Source organism: Gobio gobio (genome assembly GCF_949357685.1).
Source record: "Gobio gobio genome assembly, chromosome: 24".
Taxonomy (NCBI): domain Eukaryota; kingdom Metazoa; phylum Chordata; class Actinopteri; order Cypriniformes; family Gobionidae; genus Gobio; species Gobio gobio.
Window position 1 is genome coordinate 39,138,059 of NC_137120.1, and position 20,525 is coordinate 39,158,583.

Genomic DNA, 20,525 nt, shown 5'->3' on the forward strand with positions numbered 1-20,525 from the left:
CTCCAGGTCCTAGTGCCTGACCGGGAGAATGTTATATATAGTGGAGGCGCTGTTGTTACAGTAATAAAATGAAAAGTAGAATACACAAATAAATAGAAGTTACTTCTTTTTATGAATAAATAAAGCAGTAATGATGTCAAAGCACAAGCATGACACTTGTAAATTAAATACTTATACATACAGTTTATTAATCTGTAATAAAATTTTATGAAATGGATGATGATATATAGGATATATAGAATAATCCAAGGAGCTCTAAAATAACTGTGAATGTTTTTATCTGAAGCTAAATACAGCATCAGCTGATGCCATGCCACCCCCACTTCATGTGAACAAACATTAAACCCAAAAATAAAATATTTAGGTTACAACTGCATCTGTCTGGGGTGAAAAATTACTGACTTTATTATTGTTATTTTCAGCGCTTTTAATATACTGTTATTTTAAAAAAGAACTTTAATTTATTTTTAACAAGTATCCTTTTAGTAAGAAGACCTCAGAAATCTGAAACCAGAATGAAAAAAAAACTTTTTTTTTGCTCAAAATGGTGGTTTCCAAACAAATGTAAAAAATAAACATATATCGGTATCGAAATCGGCCAGAATGAGTTGAAAAATATCGGCAAAAATCCAATATCGTGCATCCCTAGTTGATTGCATCCGTTTTTTCAGCTCTTTGCCCAACCATGTTTGTTTCTTCTCTCATCTGCAGGTATTAGTAACGCAGAAGCAAGGCAACCTGGGAAAGCTCCCAACTTCAGCGTAAACTGGACGGTCGGCGATCAGGGGTTGGAGATCATAAACGCCACCACGGGGAAAGATGACCTTGGAAGACAGTCTCACCTCTGCAAACATGCCCTCTTCAGTCGCTGGGTCTGTCTACACACCAAGGTAAAGGTGGATAATGGAACAATCAAGGATTACTTTTTAATTAATATGGTAACTTGGTATATTAAAATGTAGGGGTGTAACGATTTGTTTTAACAACGATTCGATTCGTATCACGATTTGAGGTTGTCGATACGATTCAAGGACGATATTGGTTCATTTAGAACGATACGATCCGAAACGATTCAGTGACTTGAAATCGATTCAGTAACTTTTTAGCCAAAAATTGTGTGACTGAAATAAATATCTGGATACTGCTCAGTGCAGGTGAAGTTTCCAAGATTCCTGTTGTTTCTTGTAAGGGAATCCGGTATATCAATTAATTATGGATATAAACAAACAAGTAAACAACAATTAATGGAAAATGCATTCACATTTTATGTAAATAAAGTACAACCAACAGTTTAGGATGAATTAACAGGAAGTTAACCTTCTCAATTTCAATATTCAATACATTTTCAATAAAAGCACAGTAAGTGCAACCAACAGTTCAACAGTAGGTTAACCTGCTACTTATTTTTTTGTTTTCCAACATACAAATATTACAATATTAATATCAAAAATAAAGTGCAACTAACTTCTCTTCAGGTTTAATTAATAGTAGGTTTACCTGCTACTTTTGCTGTTGTTTTTCAACATTAAAATAATACAAATATTACAATATTAATATCAAAAATAAAGTGCAACTAACTTCTCTTCAGGTTTAATTAATAGTATGTTAACCTGCTACTTTTGCTTTTGTTATCCAACATAATAATATTACAATATTAATATCAAAAATAAAGTGCAACTAACTTCTCTTCAGATTTAATTAATAGTAGGTTTACCTGCTACTTTTGCTGTTGTTTTTCAACATTAAAATAATACAAATACAATATTAATATCAAAAATAAAGTGCAACTAACTTCTCTTCAGGTTGAATAAACTGGCTGAACCTGCTACTACTCTCAGTTTAATAAACAAACAATATTTAACAAAAGATAAAATGTAACCAACTACTCTTCAATGACTCTACAGATTTCTTTTTCAAAAATATCAACATGATCTGACCGCAGAACACTTCGCTGTGCTAAAAACTCGCTCTACTGGCACACTGGTGTCAGGAATTCACAGGTAACATTAGCCAGGGTTGAAAGTACAGGTAACGTTAGCTCTTTCTCCTGGTGGCTTGATAATTTCTCGCTCGTTGGCTTCTCCTCTGCCATCCGCTATGTTTTGTTTTCTTAGCGCTGATGTCACAGATAGGCAGACTGAGTAACGTTTAACGCCTTTATCATTAAAAGTGCTAAGAAAAAACATCCATATAAAGTCTGACGTGCTTAAATCCAATGCGTTATTTCCTATGATCGATACAATCGATTGATTACCTTTTAAAACGATGTTAGATCGATATTATGTCGGAAGGCCAACTTGCAGAGCACAGATCGATGAAGTTAGATCATAGGAATATAAATCGATACATCGATGTAGTAGATGAATCGTTACACCCATATTAAAATGCCATTATCCATTTACCTCCCTCAGCTCAGTGAGACTCTGCGGATCCGAGGATGTCATCCAGGCTCCTACCATGAGGCAAAACAAGCGGCAGTGGAGTATCACGCGGCTAAAGAAACTCTCTTCAAAGCTTTCAACAAAGCAGGACTGGGAGCGTGGGTTGAAAAGCCCATCGAACAAGACCAGTTTTCCCTCACCACTTAAGATAAACCGAGAGAAAGGGATTGTCTGCGGAAGATCTTTTGTACATTTACATGGAATGCAAGGTTTTAATCTAACCTCATGTTTCTTTTTATGCTTCTTCTTCTTCTTCTTCTTCTTATTGCTTGTTATTATTGCAGTTTCTTTTATCTATAATAACATGTTTATGTTCACTCAAAAAATGGCTGGCTTAAAAATAACCCAAATGGAAACTTGGTGCTAGGTAAGAGGTGTTGCTCTAAAGGTGGCTTGCACAATTAACCCTATTGACTATGGGTAAGTCTACTTTGACTAATTTAAAATGAGCGTTTTCATTTCAAAACGCTCCCTTTTCCAAACGCTCCCTTTTCCATCAACACTAAGCATGCATAAAACATACTAAAAGTTATACAAAATATGTTTTGCAAAACCATTTGGACTCTAAAATTACTAGAAAATCAAAGCCACAAATTTTAATATTACAATAATGTAGGTTTTTAAGAACCGTTTCCATTATAACGAAGTTACATGATTAATTTTTAATGTTAAAGATACCTAATTTATGACGATTTCTAAAATATGTGATAGGGAAAACACCCAACGTTGTAAACAATGCGCAATGCAATATATACGTGCCGATATCGTATAAATAAGAACATCTTCTGACACCATGGTGGTACTGCCACCTTTTTAAACACCCTTATATTCAGTACATAACTTAGAATACAAATTAATAATTGTATTTAGCTAACTTAAGGTGCTTTATGAAACAAGTCAAACTGCAATTAGGAAAATAAACCGATATTAATTAGCAAGCTAGAAATGCATTTTGCAACGGCTTGCTTCCCTTTTGATTGATAGAACATACATTTTAGGGCTGCCACTAACGACTATTTTTATATCGATTAATCTATCAACTAATTTATCGATTAATCAATTAACCTGTTGAGTAATTTACTGATTAATCGATTCGTTTATCGATTAATCAATTAATCTATTGATTGATTTATCGGTTAATCTATCGGCTAATGTATTGGTTCATCGATTAATCTATCGGCTAATTTATTGATTAATCTGTCTGTTAATTTATCGATTAATCTATCAACTAATTTATCACAATGATTTTCAACAATTTTACTTGAAAACATTTAATTTACTTTGGCCTTCAGTAGTGTGCTATAAAAAAGTATAAATGTAAACAAGCCCTTGACAAAATGAGTACAAATGTAAAAAGGTACAAATTTGTAAACCAACATAACAATACCAAAATTATGACTTTGATATGATACCAGACTAAAATACCTCGATACAATACTGAATCGATACCATATGGCAAAAACAGTAAAAGTAATTGAATAATTTGACAGAACTTACTATTCATTGTTTTATCATTTTTATTTTTTTAAACCCTAAAAACTCGCTAGAATATGAGGTCCGGCCCTTTAAGAGCTGCACGGACCAAATTCATTGTAACACCCAATTTCTCACTCAACTCCGTATACGTTCACTAAAGACATATCCAACTGCGTTTACCCGAATACTCGCCAGGACGTGCATTTTTACATATTTTTGACCATTCAAACCCAATAATCCGCGAAACTGGCGTCGCGTGAAAGGCGTGTGCGCGGCTGCGCTTTTCTGCTGTGTTCTTTTTTCTGAGCTGTGCGTATATATAAAGTACCGGTACTAATACAATTTCATATCGTACCCAACTTACCCAGTCGACTAAAAATATTGATGTCGAATAATTAACAGCGTCGACTTAGTCGATTGTATCGACCAATCGCGACAGGCCTAATATATTGGCTGTTTAAATAATCAGCCGATGATTAATAACTCAAGATAATTACATATATCGGCCAATATCTGATTGACCAGTCCATGCGTAGCTAAAAATAATCTAACAAAATGACCAGAGAGGCTCAGCGTAGCATTTAGGTAAAATCAAATAACCCAGCGTCTTTTATGGTGTTTTGAGCGTTTGACCGTGATTCGCGCAAGTTGAAAAATCTGGCGGATATTCGGGCCGCGTTAACCAATCAGGAGCTTTCTCTAGTAGTGACAACAATGAGGAGAAAATCTGGTTTATAATAATCATATATTAATATGTGGTTCAGACAAGTGTGCAAATGATTATCACTGTGATAACATTAAATGACATGAAACACAACCCAGTCTCTTTTTGTTAAATGCAAGTTTATGTATGATCAATAATACAAAAGTATAAGTAAAATGTATAAGAAGCTATACATGAAATAAAGCAAACAATTCAGTCAAGCGTTTAAAGTCAGTGCTAGTCGGCTACAACAGTAACGTAAAGTTAAATAGCCTAAAAATAAAAAAGTAATGAAACTTTGCCCTCAGCCTAAACGATTTGCCAGGGAACAAATTATAGATCCATGAGACCAAAGATCGGCCGTTACTTAAACACAAGACGAATTATAGCTCGAGACGCCTCAGAGACATCAGAGCCAGCGGCAGAAGGACTGGCCGAGGAAAGGTTGCCCTCGCCGGGGTTAATGAGCGCCGCTGATCCACTGGAGCTCACAACTCCGAAAACACCAGATAAAATGTTCAAATAGGCACTCTTTATATAAATAAACCACAGATTTGAGCTTTAAACAACTACACTATCACCTGAAAAAGTCTTAAAACTACGTTTTGTCACACATTAACAGTAGTATTTTAGCAAAAAAGACGTCTGAACACAAGCCATGTCAGCCATTTCTCAACGAGACGAGCCGGCTGGCAGAAGCCCCGCCCATGACACGAATTCACGTCTGTTGTGAAGCGAATTTCACACGTGAATGAAGCGAATAAACTCAAAATGTCCAACTGCGCGTCATTTAGTCCGGTGTGAACGCACCGAGTGCTGAACATTTTTATTTTTAAATGTATGCTTATGTATACGTTTTTGTCTAAAACTGTTTCCGCTTAATTGTAAATTTTAATGTTTAAATCGATTATTTTGTCACCCAATTTCTCATTCAATGTTAAGAATGCAATGCTATTTTATTGACTAAATGACACTGTATCATCAGAAATGTGGGAAGATTTATTTCTTTATTTTTTTAGTCCCTGTTCCAGGGATTTGATTATCAGATGTTTTTCAATTATTGTAATAATGTAAATACTAAATTACAATGTTACCGATTCCAAAAAACTGCTTTCGATTACTTTGGTCTTTCCCCAAATGGCCCTTCTGTGTGGATTTGTTCTTGTTTGCATGTGTCCATGAAGGTGTTTTTGTTTCTACCCAGCAGTCTAAGCGGCATTGCATCACCAAAGTGTGGACTTCTCCAGAGGACTGAGAGCAACATTTGGGGCCGGGCCTTTGTTTCTGTTGGGTTTAGTTTGTCTCTGCTCAGCAGGAGATTTAAAATCTCTAAAACTCAACCTAGTTATGTCAATACAAGAACTTTTCCTGGAAAATTCCCATGATGCCACAGTGTCCAGGTTGCTCTTTGTTGTCTTAACAAGAGTCCCGCATGGATTCGGTTTGAACTGGTTCTGCCGGGCCGGAATCAGAAATCTGCATGCGTTTTCACATGAGAAGAAAGAATAAAACCGTCGCAATCTTTGTGGTTTACTTGGGTTCGTCAGTCTTTTGTCTCATGTTTCCCAAATAACACCAAACATAATGGACATGGCAAAAGGTTTTTCTTATAATCCTGAAAATTGTGCTTCCAGTAAGTAGTAGCTATTGTGCACAGTTGTACCGACTTTTGAAAGCTTGAAAGTTTTTAAATACCCAAACAATTTAATTAGGGATTAAATCCACATTATCAGTGTTCTGTGCGTTCTTAAGAACAAACGAGTTTCAAGTGGATTCGTTGCTGGAATCCTAATTCCACTAAATTATGACCTTTTGTTTACCCGCGCTAGCGATGGGCAAAATGAAGCGATTAGCGGTGTGGTAATCGCAGCGACTAGAGTGAAATTGTGTTTATCTGAGCTCACAGGCTTGTTGTGCCGGATTGGTCTTTGAACAATGGCTCTTTCGTCTAAAGTGCTTTTATCCGTGACTCCTTTAATTCACATTCTGGAGTGTTTCCTCTCTTTTTCTGTTTTTACATTAACATTTAGCAGCTTTGAGGGCCGTTATTTCTCTAAAGAAAGTCCTAAAATGTGTGTTTTTTACAGCTTATAACACATTTTAATCATCAATGATTTTTCAATATTGTTTGTGAACTGGATTTAATTTGTTTTTACTATATATACACCAATCAGGCATAACATTATGGCAGGTGTAGTGAATAACACTGATGATCTCTTCATCTCCTGTTAGTGGGTGGGATATATTCGGCAGCAAGTGAACATTTTGTCCTCAGAGTTGATGCGTTAGAAGCAGGAAAAATCGGCAAACGTAAGGATTTGAGCGAGTTTGACAAGGGCCAGATTGTGACGGCTAAGCAAACAACAAGTTTGAGGCGTTGACTTGGCCTCCAAATTCCCCAAATCTCAATCCAATCGAGCATCTGTTGGATGTGCCGAACAAACAAGTCCGATCCATGGAGGCCTCACCTCGCAACTTACAGGACTTAAAGGATCTGCTGCTAACATCTTGGTGCCAGATACCACAGCACACCTTCAGGGGTCTAGAGGAGTCCATGCCTCGAGTCGGGGGACCAACCTTAATATTAGGAAGGCAGTCATAATGTTATGCATGGTCAGTGTATATATACAGCAGTAGGACCTAAATGGAAATATACTAAAACATAAATAATAACCATAAAATCTAAGGCTTATCAACTTTTAAAAGGGAGAAGGAAATACTTTTACAAAACGAAAAGTAATAATAATTTATTAATGGTGATATTAATACATATTAATTGATTTTAAGGGCATATTTAATTTTGAATAATACACTTTGTCTGTGTCCAGTTTGTGTGTTTATCAAAATGTGTTTTGCAGTTTGCAAGTCTTCTTTAACCTTATAGAATGTAGAGTTATATATTATTGGTGTCTTTTAGGGGCACTGATTAATCCAGATGGTGTCATAGATATTATTTAATTTTGACTGATCATTTTAAGCACATTTTTTACAGTGTGCGCAAGTAATTTCACTGCAAAGATAGTTTGTATGAAAAACTTTTTCTCATATATGTGAATAAACTAAAGTTCAGAAAGGCGAGATAATTCTCAAGCGGTTAGTTTTTCCCCTCACCCAATTGTATGAAAGTAGAGAATGGTGTCTGATAATCTGTGCAAACCTGTGGCTTCCCTCTCCCAGCTGTCCCACTTCTACCCATGATGCATCAGGAGCATGTGAGTTTGGGCCATATCAGCTCTCCACACCTGTGCAAGGTGAGAAAGTGGGAGATAATCCCGGCGCGGATTTGCCTCATCTCTGCGCTTCACAGAAACCCGAACAAACAAAATAAAGTAACCTTATCTTCCATCAAAACTTTAAAAACTTCCACAATCTGTCGCCAACATCTTGAGCTTCAGAGAACTTCCAGTGTGAGAAGAAGAAAGCTCTCTTCCGTTGTGCGAACTGCGTGGATGTATTTACGGTTTAGGGAAGAAACGAGAGATTTGCGGATGATTTTTCAGAGTTCGATCAGACTCAAGGTGAGGCAGGATTAGCGTTAGACGCCTTTCATGGCTTCCAGCTTCAACCTTTATCTCCAAATTGCCTTTCAGGAGGTGAAGTGTGTAAAAAGAGAAAAGCTGTGCTCTTTCTGCCCTTGTCGTTGGAGTCATAGTGGTGCGTTTCACTCCACTTAAACTGTTTTTGTTGAGCGTAATTTCAAGGCATTGTACGCGAGCACAACATGTCGGTTGTTTTGGTCGCTTCAAATTGGCAAAGTGAGATAAGATGATTTGAAGTGTGGGAAAAAAAAACGTCAGGGGCTTTTTGGGTGAAAGCATTTTACCTCAAAGAAAATTGACTCAAGTACTTATGACCGAAATCTCAGACAAAGCACGCAAGTGCAATTTTTGCTGGACATCTTTTTCTTTTTGTACCTCAAGTAAACATGCAATTGTATTTCGCAGAACTAAACTGATGCTAGCTAAAGGGTTAGTTCACCCAAAAATCCCACTCTTTTTCAGCAACCGTTTTCCAGTACTTTTCCAGGACATTTTCAATTTTACTACTACGACAAGGATCACGCCAAATATTGCTTTCTAAGTCTTTAAAAGCCGTACAGTTTATTGCCATTACTTAACAATCCAGCATTTTTCAATATGAGCTCTCAATCATACATTATGACTATGGAAGCTTGTTTACACCACAGAATAGAAAGAAAAGGTAATTGAGACTTTTTATCTCGCTATTCTGACTTTCTCGCAATTGCGAGTTTACATATTTGTGATATAAACGCGAAAATTTTCGCAATTCTTTTTTCCTCAGAATTGGACTTTATAACTTGCAATTGTAGTTTAGATCTCACAATTCTGAGAAAAGAAGTCAGAATTGCAAGATATAAACTCACAACTGCGCAAAAAAGTCAATTGTGTGGAAAAGGTCAGAATTGCGAGTTTATATCACGCAATTCTGACTTTATAACACACAAATGTGACTTTATATCAAAATGATGTGATTAGGTAGCAGCTTATGAGTTAACATTCACTGCATACATTTGAGCAGTTATAGCATTAGCTATTAAACATGTATTCCATGTAAACTCCGTATTCCTGAACATGTGCTTTCTGCAACTAGCGCTAATTGTTTGGGCCAGCGATAAACTCTTTATACACTGCTAAAGAAATAACTTTTTCCCAGACAACAACAAGATTTTGCAGGACATTTTACATTTTCTCTAATTTTCCATGTGTTTTCCAGGACTGGAAAATTTGTCATCAATTTTCCAGGTTTTCCAGGACGAGTGGGAACCCTGTCAATGAGTCCTGCATAGCCAGCAATGACATTTCCTCTCTCAAGATCCATTAATGTACTAAAAACATCAGTTCATGTGAGTACAGTGGTTCAATATTAATATTATAAAGTGACGAGAATATTTTTGGTGCGCCAAAAAAAACTAAATAACGACTTATATAGTGATGGCCGATTTCAAAACACTGCTTCATGAAGCTTTGGAGCGTATCAAATCAGCGGCTCTGAGCGCCAAAGTTACGTGGTTTCAGCAGTTTGACACGCGATCTGAATCATGATTCAACACACTAGCCGCGTTTCCATTACAGATTTTGCCCAAAACCTTTGCGATATTTTCAAAAAGTCGATAAAAAAAATATTGCGAAATGACAGCGTTTCCATTAAAGGGTTAGTTCAACCAAAAATGTAAATTCTGTCATTAGTTACTGACCCTCATGTCGTTGGACACCCGTCAGACCTCCGTTCATCTTCAGACACAAATGAAGATATTTTAGTGTAAATCTGATGCTCTGAAAGGCCTCCATTGGCTCAATGCACTTTACACTCTCAAGACCCTTAAAAGACACTAAAGACGTCGTTACAAAGTCCATCTCACTACAGCGGCTCTACAATAACTTTATGAATCGGCGAGAAAAGTTTTTGTGCGCAAAAAAACCCTAAATAACGACTTACATAGTGATGACGATTTCAAAACACTGCATCATGAAGCTTCGAAGCGTTATGAATCAGTGAGTATAAGTCACTATATAATCACTAACGTAGACTAACCATGTTCCGTACACTTTTCGCTATTCACCAAACGCCAACGCCCACTCCTCCGTTGTTGAGAGCCAGACAAGCTATTTTGTGTGATCATTCCCTATGTGAATACCCATTGGACAGTCCACACTTTGATTGATGTCTTTTGGACCAATAATATTTGAGAAAAGTGGGGAAAAGTACCTCCTCCGCTGGTGTACGGAAGATGATGAGCGTTAACGGTGTTCCGTACAGGTTTACAATGATGTTCCGTACAGAGCGAATAACTTGATTTCAACTGCGAAAAGTGACATTTATCTGATAAATTGTGAGCTGTGTTTATTTTAACTAAAGAAAACATCATTTAAATGAATAATAAAGGTGAATACCTTTTTATTTGGTTAAAATGTAAGTTAATTGCAGGTTCAATAAGAGAACCATGCGAGCTAGGCATGATTGTGTCGTGATATTAATTATGGCATGTGAGTTAAGCATGAACCATGTGAAACATTGGGGAATAATATTACCATATATTTCTGAAGACAAAGAAAGGCAAACAATTTGCATTAATTACTTTTTTTTAATGATAAACCAATGTGTAAACTTCAAAACTCTGCCTGTCTCAGCCGAGTGGCGCCAAGCGGTCATCGCCTGCAATTTAACGTTTAAAAAAATCCCATTTAAAAGCATTTATTCAACAAAAGGTCATATATTTAACAATTTGTGATAACATAATATTCATTTAATAAGGACTGTAATACTCTGAGAAGCATAAATTAAATCAAAATGTACATTTTCGCTGCTCTAGTTATCTCCCCACACAAGCTGCACTCTGACGTGCAGCTTCCCCACCGTCCAATTTCAAGCGCAGTGGGCGCACCATGCAAATTTACTGAAATCTCACTGGAACAAAAGGCGTTAGGGTCTCTGTCTTGATCGGATGTGAAAGAGGGAGAAATGACGATGACACAGATATATATTTTATGTATGACCAGGAAGTATTTACCCAGCGATCAGCGGTAAAAGTTCATCTGTACGGAACATCGTTGTGTACGGAACATGGTTAGTCTACGTTATATAAGTCGTTATTTCGGGTTTTTTGGCGCACCAAAAATATTCTCGTTGCTTTATAATAGTAATATTGAACCACTGTACTCACATGAACTGATTAGTGATGTGTCGTTCATGAACGATTCGTTCATTTTGAACGAATCTTTAATATGACTCGGGACTACCGAGTTGTCTCAGAGAGTGATTCGTTCATTTTGTGTTGACCGCGCATGCGCATTACGCTGAATCTGTACTGGAAAGAACAAAAATGATTAGTTCATCTTTCGAGTCTCGAGTTTCGAGTTCGGGTTTGAGTCTTTCGTTCTTCCTGTCAGTCCCATAGAGTCTATGCTGTCAGTAGCGGAAACAGAAAAGATTAGTTCTTACGAGTCTTTCGGGTTTGACGTTTGAGTCATTCGTTCTTTTGCCACGTGACTTGTCACTGTATTGAACACTAGTTCACAACCTTTTTACTAACAAGCACGTAGTTATTTTTTTATTATTTCTTTTTTTTAAATATATAATTCTCAGTTAATATCAGACATATACAAATATGGGAAATATATTGACTATTCAAGTCTAACATCACAAATTCAAGTCAATTAGACTATCTCGAGACTCGAAAGATGAACTAATCATTCTGTTCCCGGACCGACAGACGAGTCGACAACTAACGTCTCGAGGAGTTCGAAGACACGAGAAGCGGAGAAAAAACGTGATAAATATGAAGTTGCAAAAGAAAGAATGTCTCGGATCAGGAGGTGAGGTGAACTAACAGAGTTAGACTGCAATAGCCTGACCCAACAACTAATCAATTAATTAAACGTTTCAGTTTCTTATCATTTGGCTTTGGTTGCAGTACCCAATAGTTTATTTTTATTTAGTTTTACAAATGTAATCAACATTTTCATAAGTACTAGATGGGTTGGGCTATTTAACATGTCATTTTAATTATATTTTTCTGAAATGAACGAAATGACTCGAAAAAAGATTTATTCATTTTGCTGAACAAGACTCAAAGATCCGAGTCAGTAAAATGATCCGACTACTAGAACTGATTAAAATATGTTTTTAGTACATTAATAGATCCTGAGAGCGTAAATTTCATTGCTGGCTATGCAGGCCTCATTGAGCCTTCAGATTTCAACACAAATATCTTCATTTGTGTTCTGAAGATGAACGGAGGTCTTACGGGTGTGGAACAGCATGAGGGTGAGGAATAAATTACATTATTTTAATTTTTGGGTGAACTAACCCTTTAAAATCCATATACAATCACATTTATAATAGCTAGTTGTATTAAGTCAATAACAATCATTATTTATATAGAACACACTTCGAGTTCAAATGTAAATTTCAGCTCTAAATTAAATACCGTAAACTATAATTTCATTAAACTTGACGTCATTTAGCCTATATACAGTATGACGTACAAAATGAAAGTGGTTGCATTCAAGTTTAATGCCTTGGTCAAGTCTAGATCAAATCTGAACGAGTTGGCCTACACTGTTGTGATAACATTGATTCGCCTGTGTCTTTAATCCAGAAACCTCTGCGCCCAGATTCATTTGTCACGGCTCGTTTATTAATTCGATTAAACTACTTAATGGACCTTCCTGGCCTTTTAATGTCATTAGAGCATCTTACCTGAAAGTGAATCATTCACCTGGTGCTGAAAACATGAACTACCTGCTCAACATGTCAGGATGAGGAAAGATGTCTAAGAATGTCGAATCCAATTAGAAATGAACCCTTTTCCTACAAAAAAGAGCAAAAAAACATAACATGGTTACTATAGTTCACCCACAAATTAACCATGGTTTTGCTACACTTACCATAGATTAGCCATGGTAGTTGTTACTGTGGTTATACAAATGGTAATCAATCTGCAAAAAACATGGTTACTAGACTTTTACTATAATAAAACCATGGTCAATTTTCGTATAAAACAGAAAAAAGAATGACTAAATTAGTATATTAACAAATAATATAAAACAAATAGGATGTAACATCCACTGTTTGAAGGAGACCTGATATTAATTAATTATGATTTTACAGTAGCGATAATAATTGTAATAACTTAACAATAGTTACTCAGGTAATTTTCACATTTTCAGCGGCAAGGCAAATTTTACCTCAGGAAAGGCAGTTTTCAAAAGTTTTTCATGCTGAAAAAATTATATTTTTTAAATTCGACAATCATTTATATCGTGTATAATCTAATATTTCTTCAATAATATAATATTCAGAAACATTATTTTACTCAAGTATTTTACTCACGTAATTTAGGCTTCTTCATCAATGACGGATCCAAGGCGGGAATATCATTGCGCGTGTTTATTTCACCTCAGGAAAGGCAGTTTTCGCCTCAGGGATTGCGTTTTCAAACGTTTTTCATGTTGAAAAATCATATAATATTTAATTCGACAATCATTTATATAGTGTATAAAGTAATATTTTTTATTCAGAAACCTTATTTTACTCACGTATTTTACTCACGTAATTTGTAGGCAGACTTCTTCATCAATGACGGATCCAAGGCGGGAATATCATTGCGCGTGCTCAGTCTCGTTTTAACGGTCATCAATATCGTAAATTCAGCAAAGTTTTTTGTATTTTCATTTTTTTCTTTTATGTATGTACATTTATAACACTAATACTTTGTATCATATTACTTTTGCGTCAAATAAAATAAAATAAAAACACCTTTCTCTCTTTTCACTGCCGTTATCAATCTCACTCTTTTTTTTCCCTCTTTTTGAAAGTTGTGAAATCACTATTGTGGAGTTTTTCTTTTCCTATTTGGGCAAATGGGGACACAAAAATATATTTAATGTATCTCATTCACCGCTATAAAAGTTAACCCAACTATGACTTCCCCCACATGAATAAATACTATAGTATAAAGTAAAATTACAGTAAAATTACTCTAGTAAATACTATAGTGTTTTTGAACCATACTATAGTAAAGATACTACAGTAAATTGTAGTATATTTTAGAATTTACTACATTTAGTTAATTTACTGTAGTTCCTATAGTACGGTTCAAAAACACTATATTATTTACTAGAGTAATTTTAATATACTATAGTATTTTTTCATTCTGATAAACCTGGAAATGTGAAAAGGGTCTTTTTAGTTTGTAAAAGTTACGTTATGTTATAAGCATATTATTGTTCCCTATTTAAGTTTGTAAATTGATATTGTTCAATAAAAAAATTTATTACGTTATGATAAATACCTAACTCCATTTCATATGCAAAATGTTGGCCTTTGGTTTGAACCTTTTAATCACCTCTACCCGTCCTGAATTGCTTATTTTATATCAATGTCTATCAAAATACGTAATTAAATCAAATGTGTGTTATTGCTACTTTACAGATGTAAAAATATTTGTCTAGTAAAGCCTAATTTTCCAACATATAATGATGATGATGCTTTAAAGTTACCATTTTATGATAAGTTTCTGGTTGAGGCAAAATGGGGGCTTATGCGAATTCTCTCTCTCTCTCTCTCTCTCTCTCTCTCTCTCTCTCTCTCTCTCTCTCTCTCTCTCTCTCTCTCTCTCTCTCTCTCTCTCTCTCTCTCTCTCTCTCTCTCTCTCTCTCTCTCTCTCTCTCTCTCTCTCTCTCTCTCTCTCCTCTCTCTCTTCTCTCTCTCTCTCTCCTCTCTCTCTCTCTCTCTCTCTCTCTCTCTCTCTCTCTCTCTCTCGCAGATAGTGGTGAGATTTGCATGCTGACCTTCATCCAGAGGTGAGTTTGCCCTTTCCAAACCATGACTGCACTACAAGAAGAGCGACATCAAATGCCACAGAATCCGTAAATTTGGAAGAGCAATGAGATTAGAGGCTCAATAAACACAGTCTGTTCAAATTGATTATCGAACAGGACAGGCCATGTTTGCATTTTATGTAAATTTTGATAGCTACTATTAACAAACAAGGCATTTATTTCCCTAATAAATTCCATCTGGTGCTTTTATTAAATATTGTTATTACATAATAAATATTATTATTAAATATTGTACCATATAGTTCCATACTATAACCTTATTTTGTAAAAAAAAATATCCATACTCAAAAGCTTAGCCTCTGCAGCCATCTAGTGGACACTAGTACCGGCTTTTACGAGGGAAGCGTCAGTACTGAGGCGCAAACGACGTAATGGGCGTGGTTTCGTCATTCTGTCCTCCTATTGGTCTAAAACCAGGAAGCGTTTCGTCCGTGTCAGTTTCCGCTGTTATTTGAAACAAACTGTTTTTCCGTTTATAAAATGTTAAATTGAAGGTGTAATAGGTTAATAAGTCATCGTCAGTGCTTTAAGGTATGGTTTAGACACATTTTGCTTAACACTTTTTATGTGAACGTAATTCAAACCGCGTTTGTAGACACTGTTTTTCCTGCAGTGTTGTTTTATACTTCTAGCATGTTTTGGGGCATCGAAAATGAACTATTGTTCCAAAAAAACATGGTTATTATTGTTAAACCACGGTAATCACAAATTAACGATTGCTTTGCTACTCTAACCATAGTTTAAACATGATATTTGTGGTAAAACTAGTTATATAAAGCCAAGAAAACATGGTTATTATTGTTAAACCATGGGTAATCACAAATTAACGATTGCTTTGCTACTCTTACCATAGTTTAAACATGGTATTTGTGGTAAAACTAGTTATATAAAGCCAAAAAAACATGGTTATTATTGTTAAACCATGGTAATCACAAATTAACGATTGCTTTGCTACTCTAACCATAGTTTAAACATGGTATTTGTGGTAAAACTAGTTATATAAAGCCAAAAAAAACATGGCTATTATTGTTAAACCATGGTAATCACAAATTAACCTTGGCTTTGCTACTCTAACCATAGTTTAAACATGGTATTTGTGGTAAAACTAGTTATATAAAGCCAAAAAAACATGGTTATTATTGTTAAACCATGGGTAATCACAAATTAACCATGGCTTTGCTACTTTAACCATAGTTTAAACATGGTATTTGTGGTAAAACTAGTTATATAAAGCCAAAAAAACATGATTATTATTGTTAAACCATGGTAATCACAAATTAACGATTGCTTTGCTACTCTAACCATAGTTTAAACATGGTATTTGTGGTAAAACTAGTTATATAAAGCCAAAAAAACATGGTTATTATTGTTAAACCATGGTAATCACAAATTAACCATGGCTTTGCTACTTTAACCATAGTTTAAACATGGTATTTGTGGTCAAACTAGTTATATAAAGCCAAAAAAAACATGTTTATTATTGTTAAACGATGGTAATCACAAATTAACCATGGCTTTGCTACTTTAACCATAGTTTAAACATGGTATTTGTGGTAAAACTAGTTATATAAAGCCAAAAAACATGGTTATTATTGTTAAACCATGGTAATCACAAATTAACGATTGCTTTGCTACTCTAACCATAGTTTAAACATGGTATTTGTGGTAAAACTAGTTATATAAAGCCAAATAAACATGGTTATTATTGTTAAACCATGGTAATCACAAATTAACCATGGCTTTGCTACTTTAACCATAGTTTAAACATGGTATTTGTGTAAAACTAGTTATATAAAGCCAAAAAAACATGGTTATTATTGTTAAACCATGGTAATCACAAATTAACGATTGCTTTGCTACTCTAACCATAGTTTAAACATGGTATTTGTGGTAAAACTAGTTATATAAAGCCAAAAAAAACATGGCTATTATTGTTAAACCATGGTAATCACAAATTAACCTTGGCTTTGCTACTCTAACCATAGTTTAAACATGGTATTTGTGGTAAAACTAGTTATATAAAGCCAAAAAAACATGGTTATTATTGTTAAACCATGGGTAATCACAAATTAACCATGGCTTTGCTACTTTAACCATAGTTTAAACATGGTATTTGTGGTAAAACTAGTTATATAAAGCCAAAAAAACATGATTATTATTGTTAAACCATGGTAATCACAAATTAACGATTGCTTTGCTACTCTAACCATAGTTTAAACATGGTATTTGTGGTAAAACTAGTTATATAAAGCCAAAAAAACATGGTTATTATTGTTAAACCATGGTAATCACAAATTAACCATGGCTTTGCTACTTTAACCATAGTTTAAACATGGTATTTGTGGTCAAACTAGTTATATAAAGCCAAAAAAAACATGTTTATTATTGTTAAACGATGGTAATCACAAATTAACCATGGCTTTGCTACTTTAACCATAGTTTAAACATGGTATTTGTGGTAAAACTAGTTATATAAAGCCAAAAAACATGGTTATTATTGTTAAACCATGGTAATCACAAATTAACGATTGCTTTGCTACTCTAACCATAGTTTAAACATGGTATTTGTGGTAAAACTAGTTATATAAAGCCAAATAAACATGGTTATTATTGTTAAACCATGGTAATCACAAATTAACCATGGCTTTGCTACTTTAACCATAGTTTAAACATGGTATTTGTGGTAAAACTAGTTATATAAAGCCAAAAAACATGGTTATTATTGTTAAACCATGGGTAATCACAAATTAACGATTGCTTTGCTACTCTAACCATAGTTTAAACATGGTATTTGTGGTAAAACTAGTTATATAAAGCCAAAAAAACATGGTTATTATTGTTAAACCATGGTAATCACAAATTAACCATGGCTTTGCTACTTTAACCATAGTTTAAACATGGTATTTGTGTAAAACTAGTTATATAAATGGTAATCAATTAGCCAAACATTACTACACTTGTAATATAATAAAACCATGGTTCATTTTTCGTAAGGGATTGCAGTATTATTTTGCCATGGTATTGAAATTTAACTTACGTTTTTTAGAATAATACTAACTTACTTCCAAGAATACCATAGTTTTTATTTGTTAGTTTGTCTTTGAACATGAGTTTTAGTTCACATATTCCCTGATAATGCCATATTCCCTGAAGTATTAGTGTTTAATACAATATCTTACACAAATTGCCAGTAAATGCGGTTCATCCGTGTGCATTACGAACTAAACATGCATCTGTTTTCTTACAGGGTTTCAGCTCAGGATGGAGCAGGTGAGCAGTTTCTCTTTCCATCATGTGTGGAGGTGTTTCTTATTGTTCTTCTTGATCGGAGGGATAGTAATCCGATCTGTGTCGGTTTCCTCCACCTGCTGTGGATGGATAGAGGGGGTTTGCAGTGCTGATGGTCGGAGGAAAGGTGAAAGACACAAGAAATGCTTAAAATAGTGTTGTAGCTCATATATATATATAAAGATGCATAGAAAAGCTTTGAGTGCAGCATTGCAGTCCAGGGACAAAACATACGTGTTTTTGTGGACCTACAGCCAGTTTCAGGTAGAACTGTTTGCAGTTATTTCCGATGTTTCAGCATGTGTTAGTTTATGCCATAACATCAGATGTAATGCATGTGAGTATAACATTACAGCAGGAGCAGAGAGAGTGGGACGCTGTGAACCGGCTGCTGCAGCATCATGGCTTCAAACCAGTCAACTTCGCAGATCCAACAGAGAACAAGAACCTTGCAGGTAATGTTTAAAAAAATATCTCTGATGTTTTTGTGATTTTGTGTATATATATATATATATATATATATATATATATATATATATATATATATATATATATATATATATATATGTGTGTGATTTGTATTTAAATGAACAATTAACAACTATAAAAACAGCTAAATATAAAAAATAAATTAATAAACATATTCAATCCCTAAAAATAGAAAAAATGTCAAAATAAACGATTTGACCAAAAATAAAAACCTTGATTAATTGAACATCTGACCTCGATTATGATTAATGAACGATTATTTTGCTTTTTTTTTTTTTTTTTTTGCCCTCATAAGGTTTTTGAGTAAAGGCCTGTACACACCGGGACGAATATCGCGCGCGCTTATCGCCAGCGTTTTTCGTGCCGTTTTTCGGCGCGTCTTGAGTGTTCACACCCAAGCGATTTTCACTGGCGCTGCGCCGAGTGAACGTGCACATTCAGTAGATGCGCTCGCGGTACACAAGATGGTGCTGCGGCACTTTAAGCCTCTGACACTCGCTTGTCACACAGAAGGAGAAGAGAGACAGTATTTACGTGCTTGCCAAAACCATAGACATATTATGTATATGGACAAAACCATTCACACACTTTTTGCTAACTGGCAAGCAGCATTAGCAGTTCATCTTCTTCTTTGTCTACTTACTACTTCTTCGTCGTATCAATGTGTGCACGGCAAGACCGTTTTGTGCTTGAGCGCCACCAAGTCGTGTTTTACTGTCACTTCAGCAGCTCCAGGCACGTGAACAAAAGCGCCAATCTCATTGGTCGGACAGTTTTTTACGCGCCGCGTCAAAATAAAAAAACGAAACCGAGGCGTTTTTTTAAAAATGACGCTTTTACGCCTGGCGTTTTGCGCGTCGGTGTGAACACTCACATTGGCGCCCATTGTTTAGTCCCGAGGCGTTAAACGTCGGCGATAAACGCGTGCGAAAATCGTCCCGGTGTGAACAGGCCTTAAGTTCCTGATAAGGTTTGTACTGTAAATATTTTCTACTATTAAAGGTGGAATTTTTTTTTCCTGATGAAAGTGCATTTCTTTGTGATTTTAAAACACTTGAAGGAAACGGTTCACTTTCAGCAGTTATTGTCTATGGGGCAGATTTCTGCTTGTTGTACATCAGATACAGATACATTAACACTGTAGGCCTACATTACATTTATCTGGATGCATTAATGAGAGAGTGATTGTGTGTGAATTACTCATACCGTCTCTATTCATTATTAAGCTCTGGTGTGTACTTACTGCAAAGGTATTAAAATGTATGCCTATAACGGTTGAGTTTCTAAGCTACTTTAGTGACTCTACTTTAGTCACAGGACAGCGTTTACACTGCGTTTCTGCTGCTCCTCTGCGCGCGATCTTCACGTGACGCAGGTGAAAGATCTGCCTTCAGGGCGCGCGCGCGTGTTGTCAGAGACACGGCTCGGCTCTCTGTGTCACAGAAAGAAGCTGAGCACTGAACGGATACGTATTGTTGTTTTTGAATAGTGCACAATCGCTTTAAATGTTGAAACTGGCAAGCCTTAAACGCATACTTGACAAACTTTATGAGCACGAAAGTGAAAGCTGTAGGCTATAAGAACAGCAATTAACTGACCTGTAGGGCTGTGCAATTAATCGAATTTCGATTTCGATTTCGATTTTGCCTCCCAACGATCACCAAAATAGTACAATCGAGAAAAAACGATTATTTTGCCTTGCGTTCTGAATGAAACGCGCACGCGCACATCCGCCCCTCCCGAACCCACAAATCTCTCTCAGGT

At 35.5% G+C, this 20,525-nt stretch overlaps 2 protein-coding genes across 12 annotated transcripts in view; both read left to right on the forward strand.

The window, feature by feature from the left end:
* adarb1a (adenosine deaminase RNA specific B1a) overlaps positions 1–6,144 on the forward strand; it is an 85,300-nt gene extending 79,156 nt beyond the window's left edge. For all 3 annotated transcript variants that reach the window (XM_079807555.1, XM_079807554.1, XM_079807556.1), the window contains 2 exons: positions 712–890; positions 2,412–6,144. In XM_079807555.1, coding sequence (XP_079663681.1) covers positions 712–890; positions 2,412–2,588 — 356 coding nt within the window. In that variant the 3' untranslated portion in view covers positions 2,589–6,144. The remainder of the gene's footprint in view (positions 1–711; positions 891–2,411) is intronic.
* Positions 6,145–12,164: 6,020 nt separating this feature from the next.
* Positions 12,165–20,525, forward strand: part of cep70 (centrosomal protein 70) — a 49,652-nt gene continuing 41,291 nt past the window's right edge. For 5 of the 9 annotated variants that reach the window (XR_013815803.1, XM_079807558.1, XM_079807560.1 and 2 more), the window contains exons 1-5: positions 12,268–12,405; positions 14,909–14,945; positions 18,232–18,254; positions 18,367–18,399; positions 18,628–18,727. Coding sequence is in view for 8 of the 9 variants with exons in the window: in XM_079807558.1 (XP_079663684.1) it covers positions 18,246–18,254; positions 18,367–18,399; positions 18,628–18,727 (142 nt within the window). In the remaining variant the exon portion in view is untranslated. Of the gene's footprint in view, positions 12,406–14,908; positions 14,946–15,388; positions 15,516–18,231; positions 18,255–18,366; positions 18,400–18,627; positions 18,728–20,525 lie in introns of those variants that run through there. The other 4 variants (XM_079807565.1, XM_079807562.1, XM_079807564.1 and 1 more) reach the window with 4 other exon arrangements.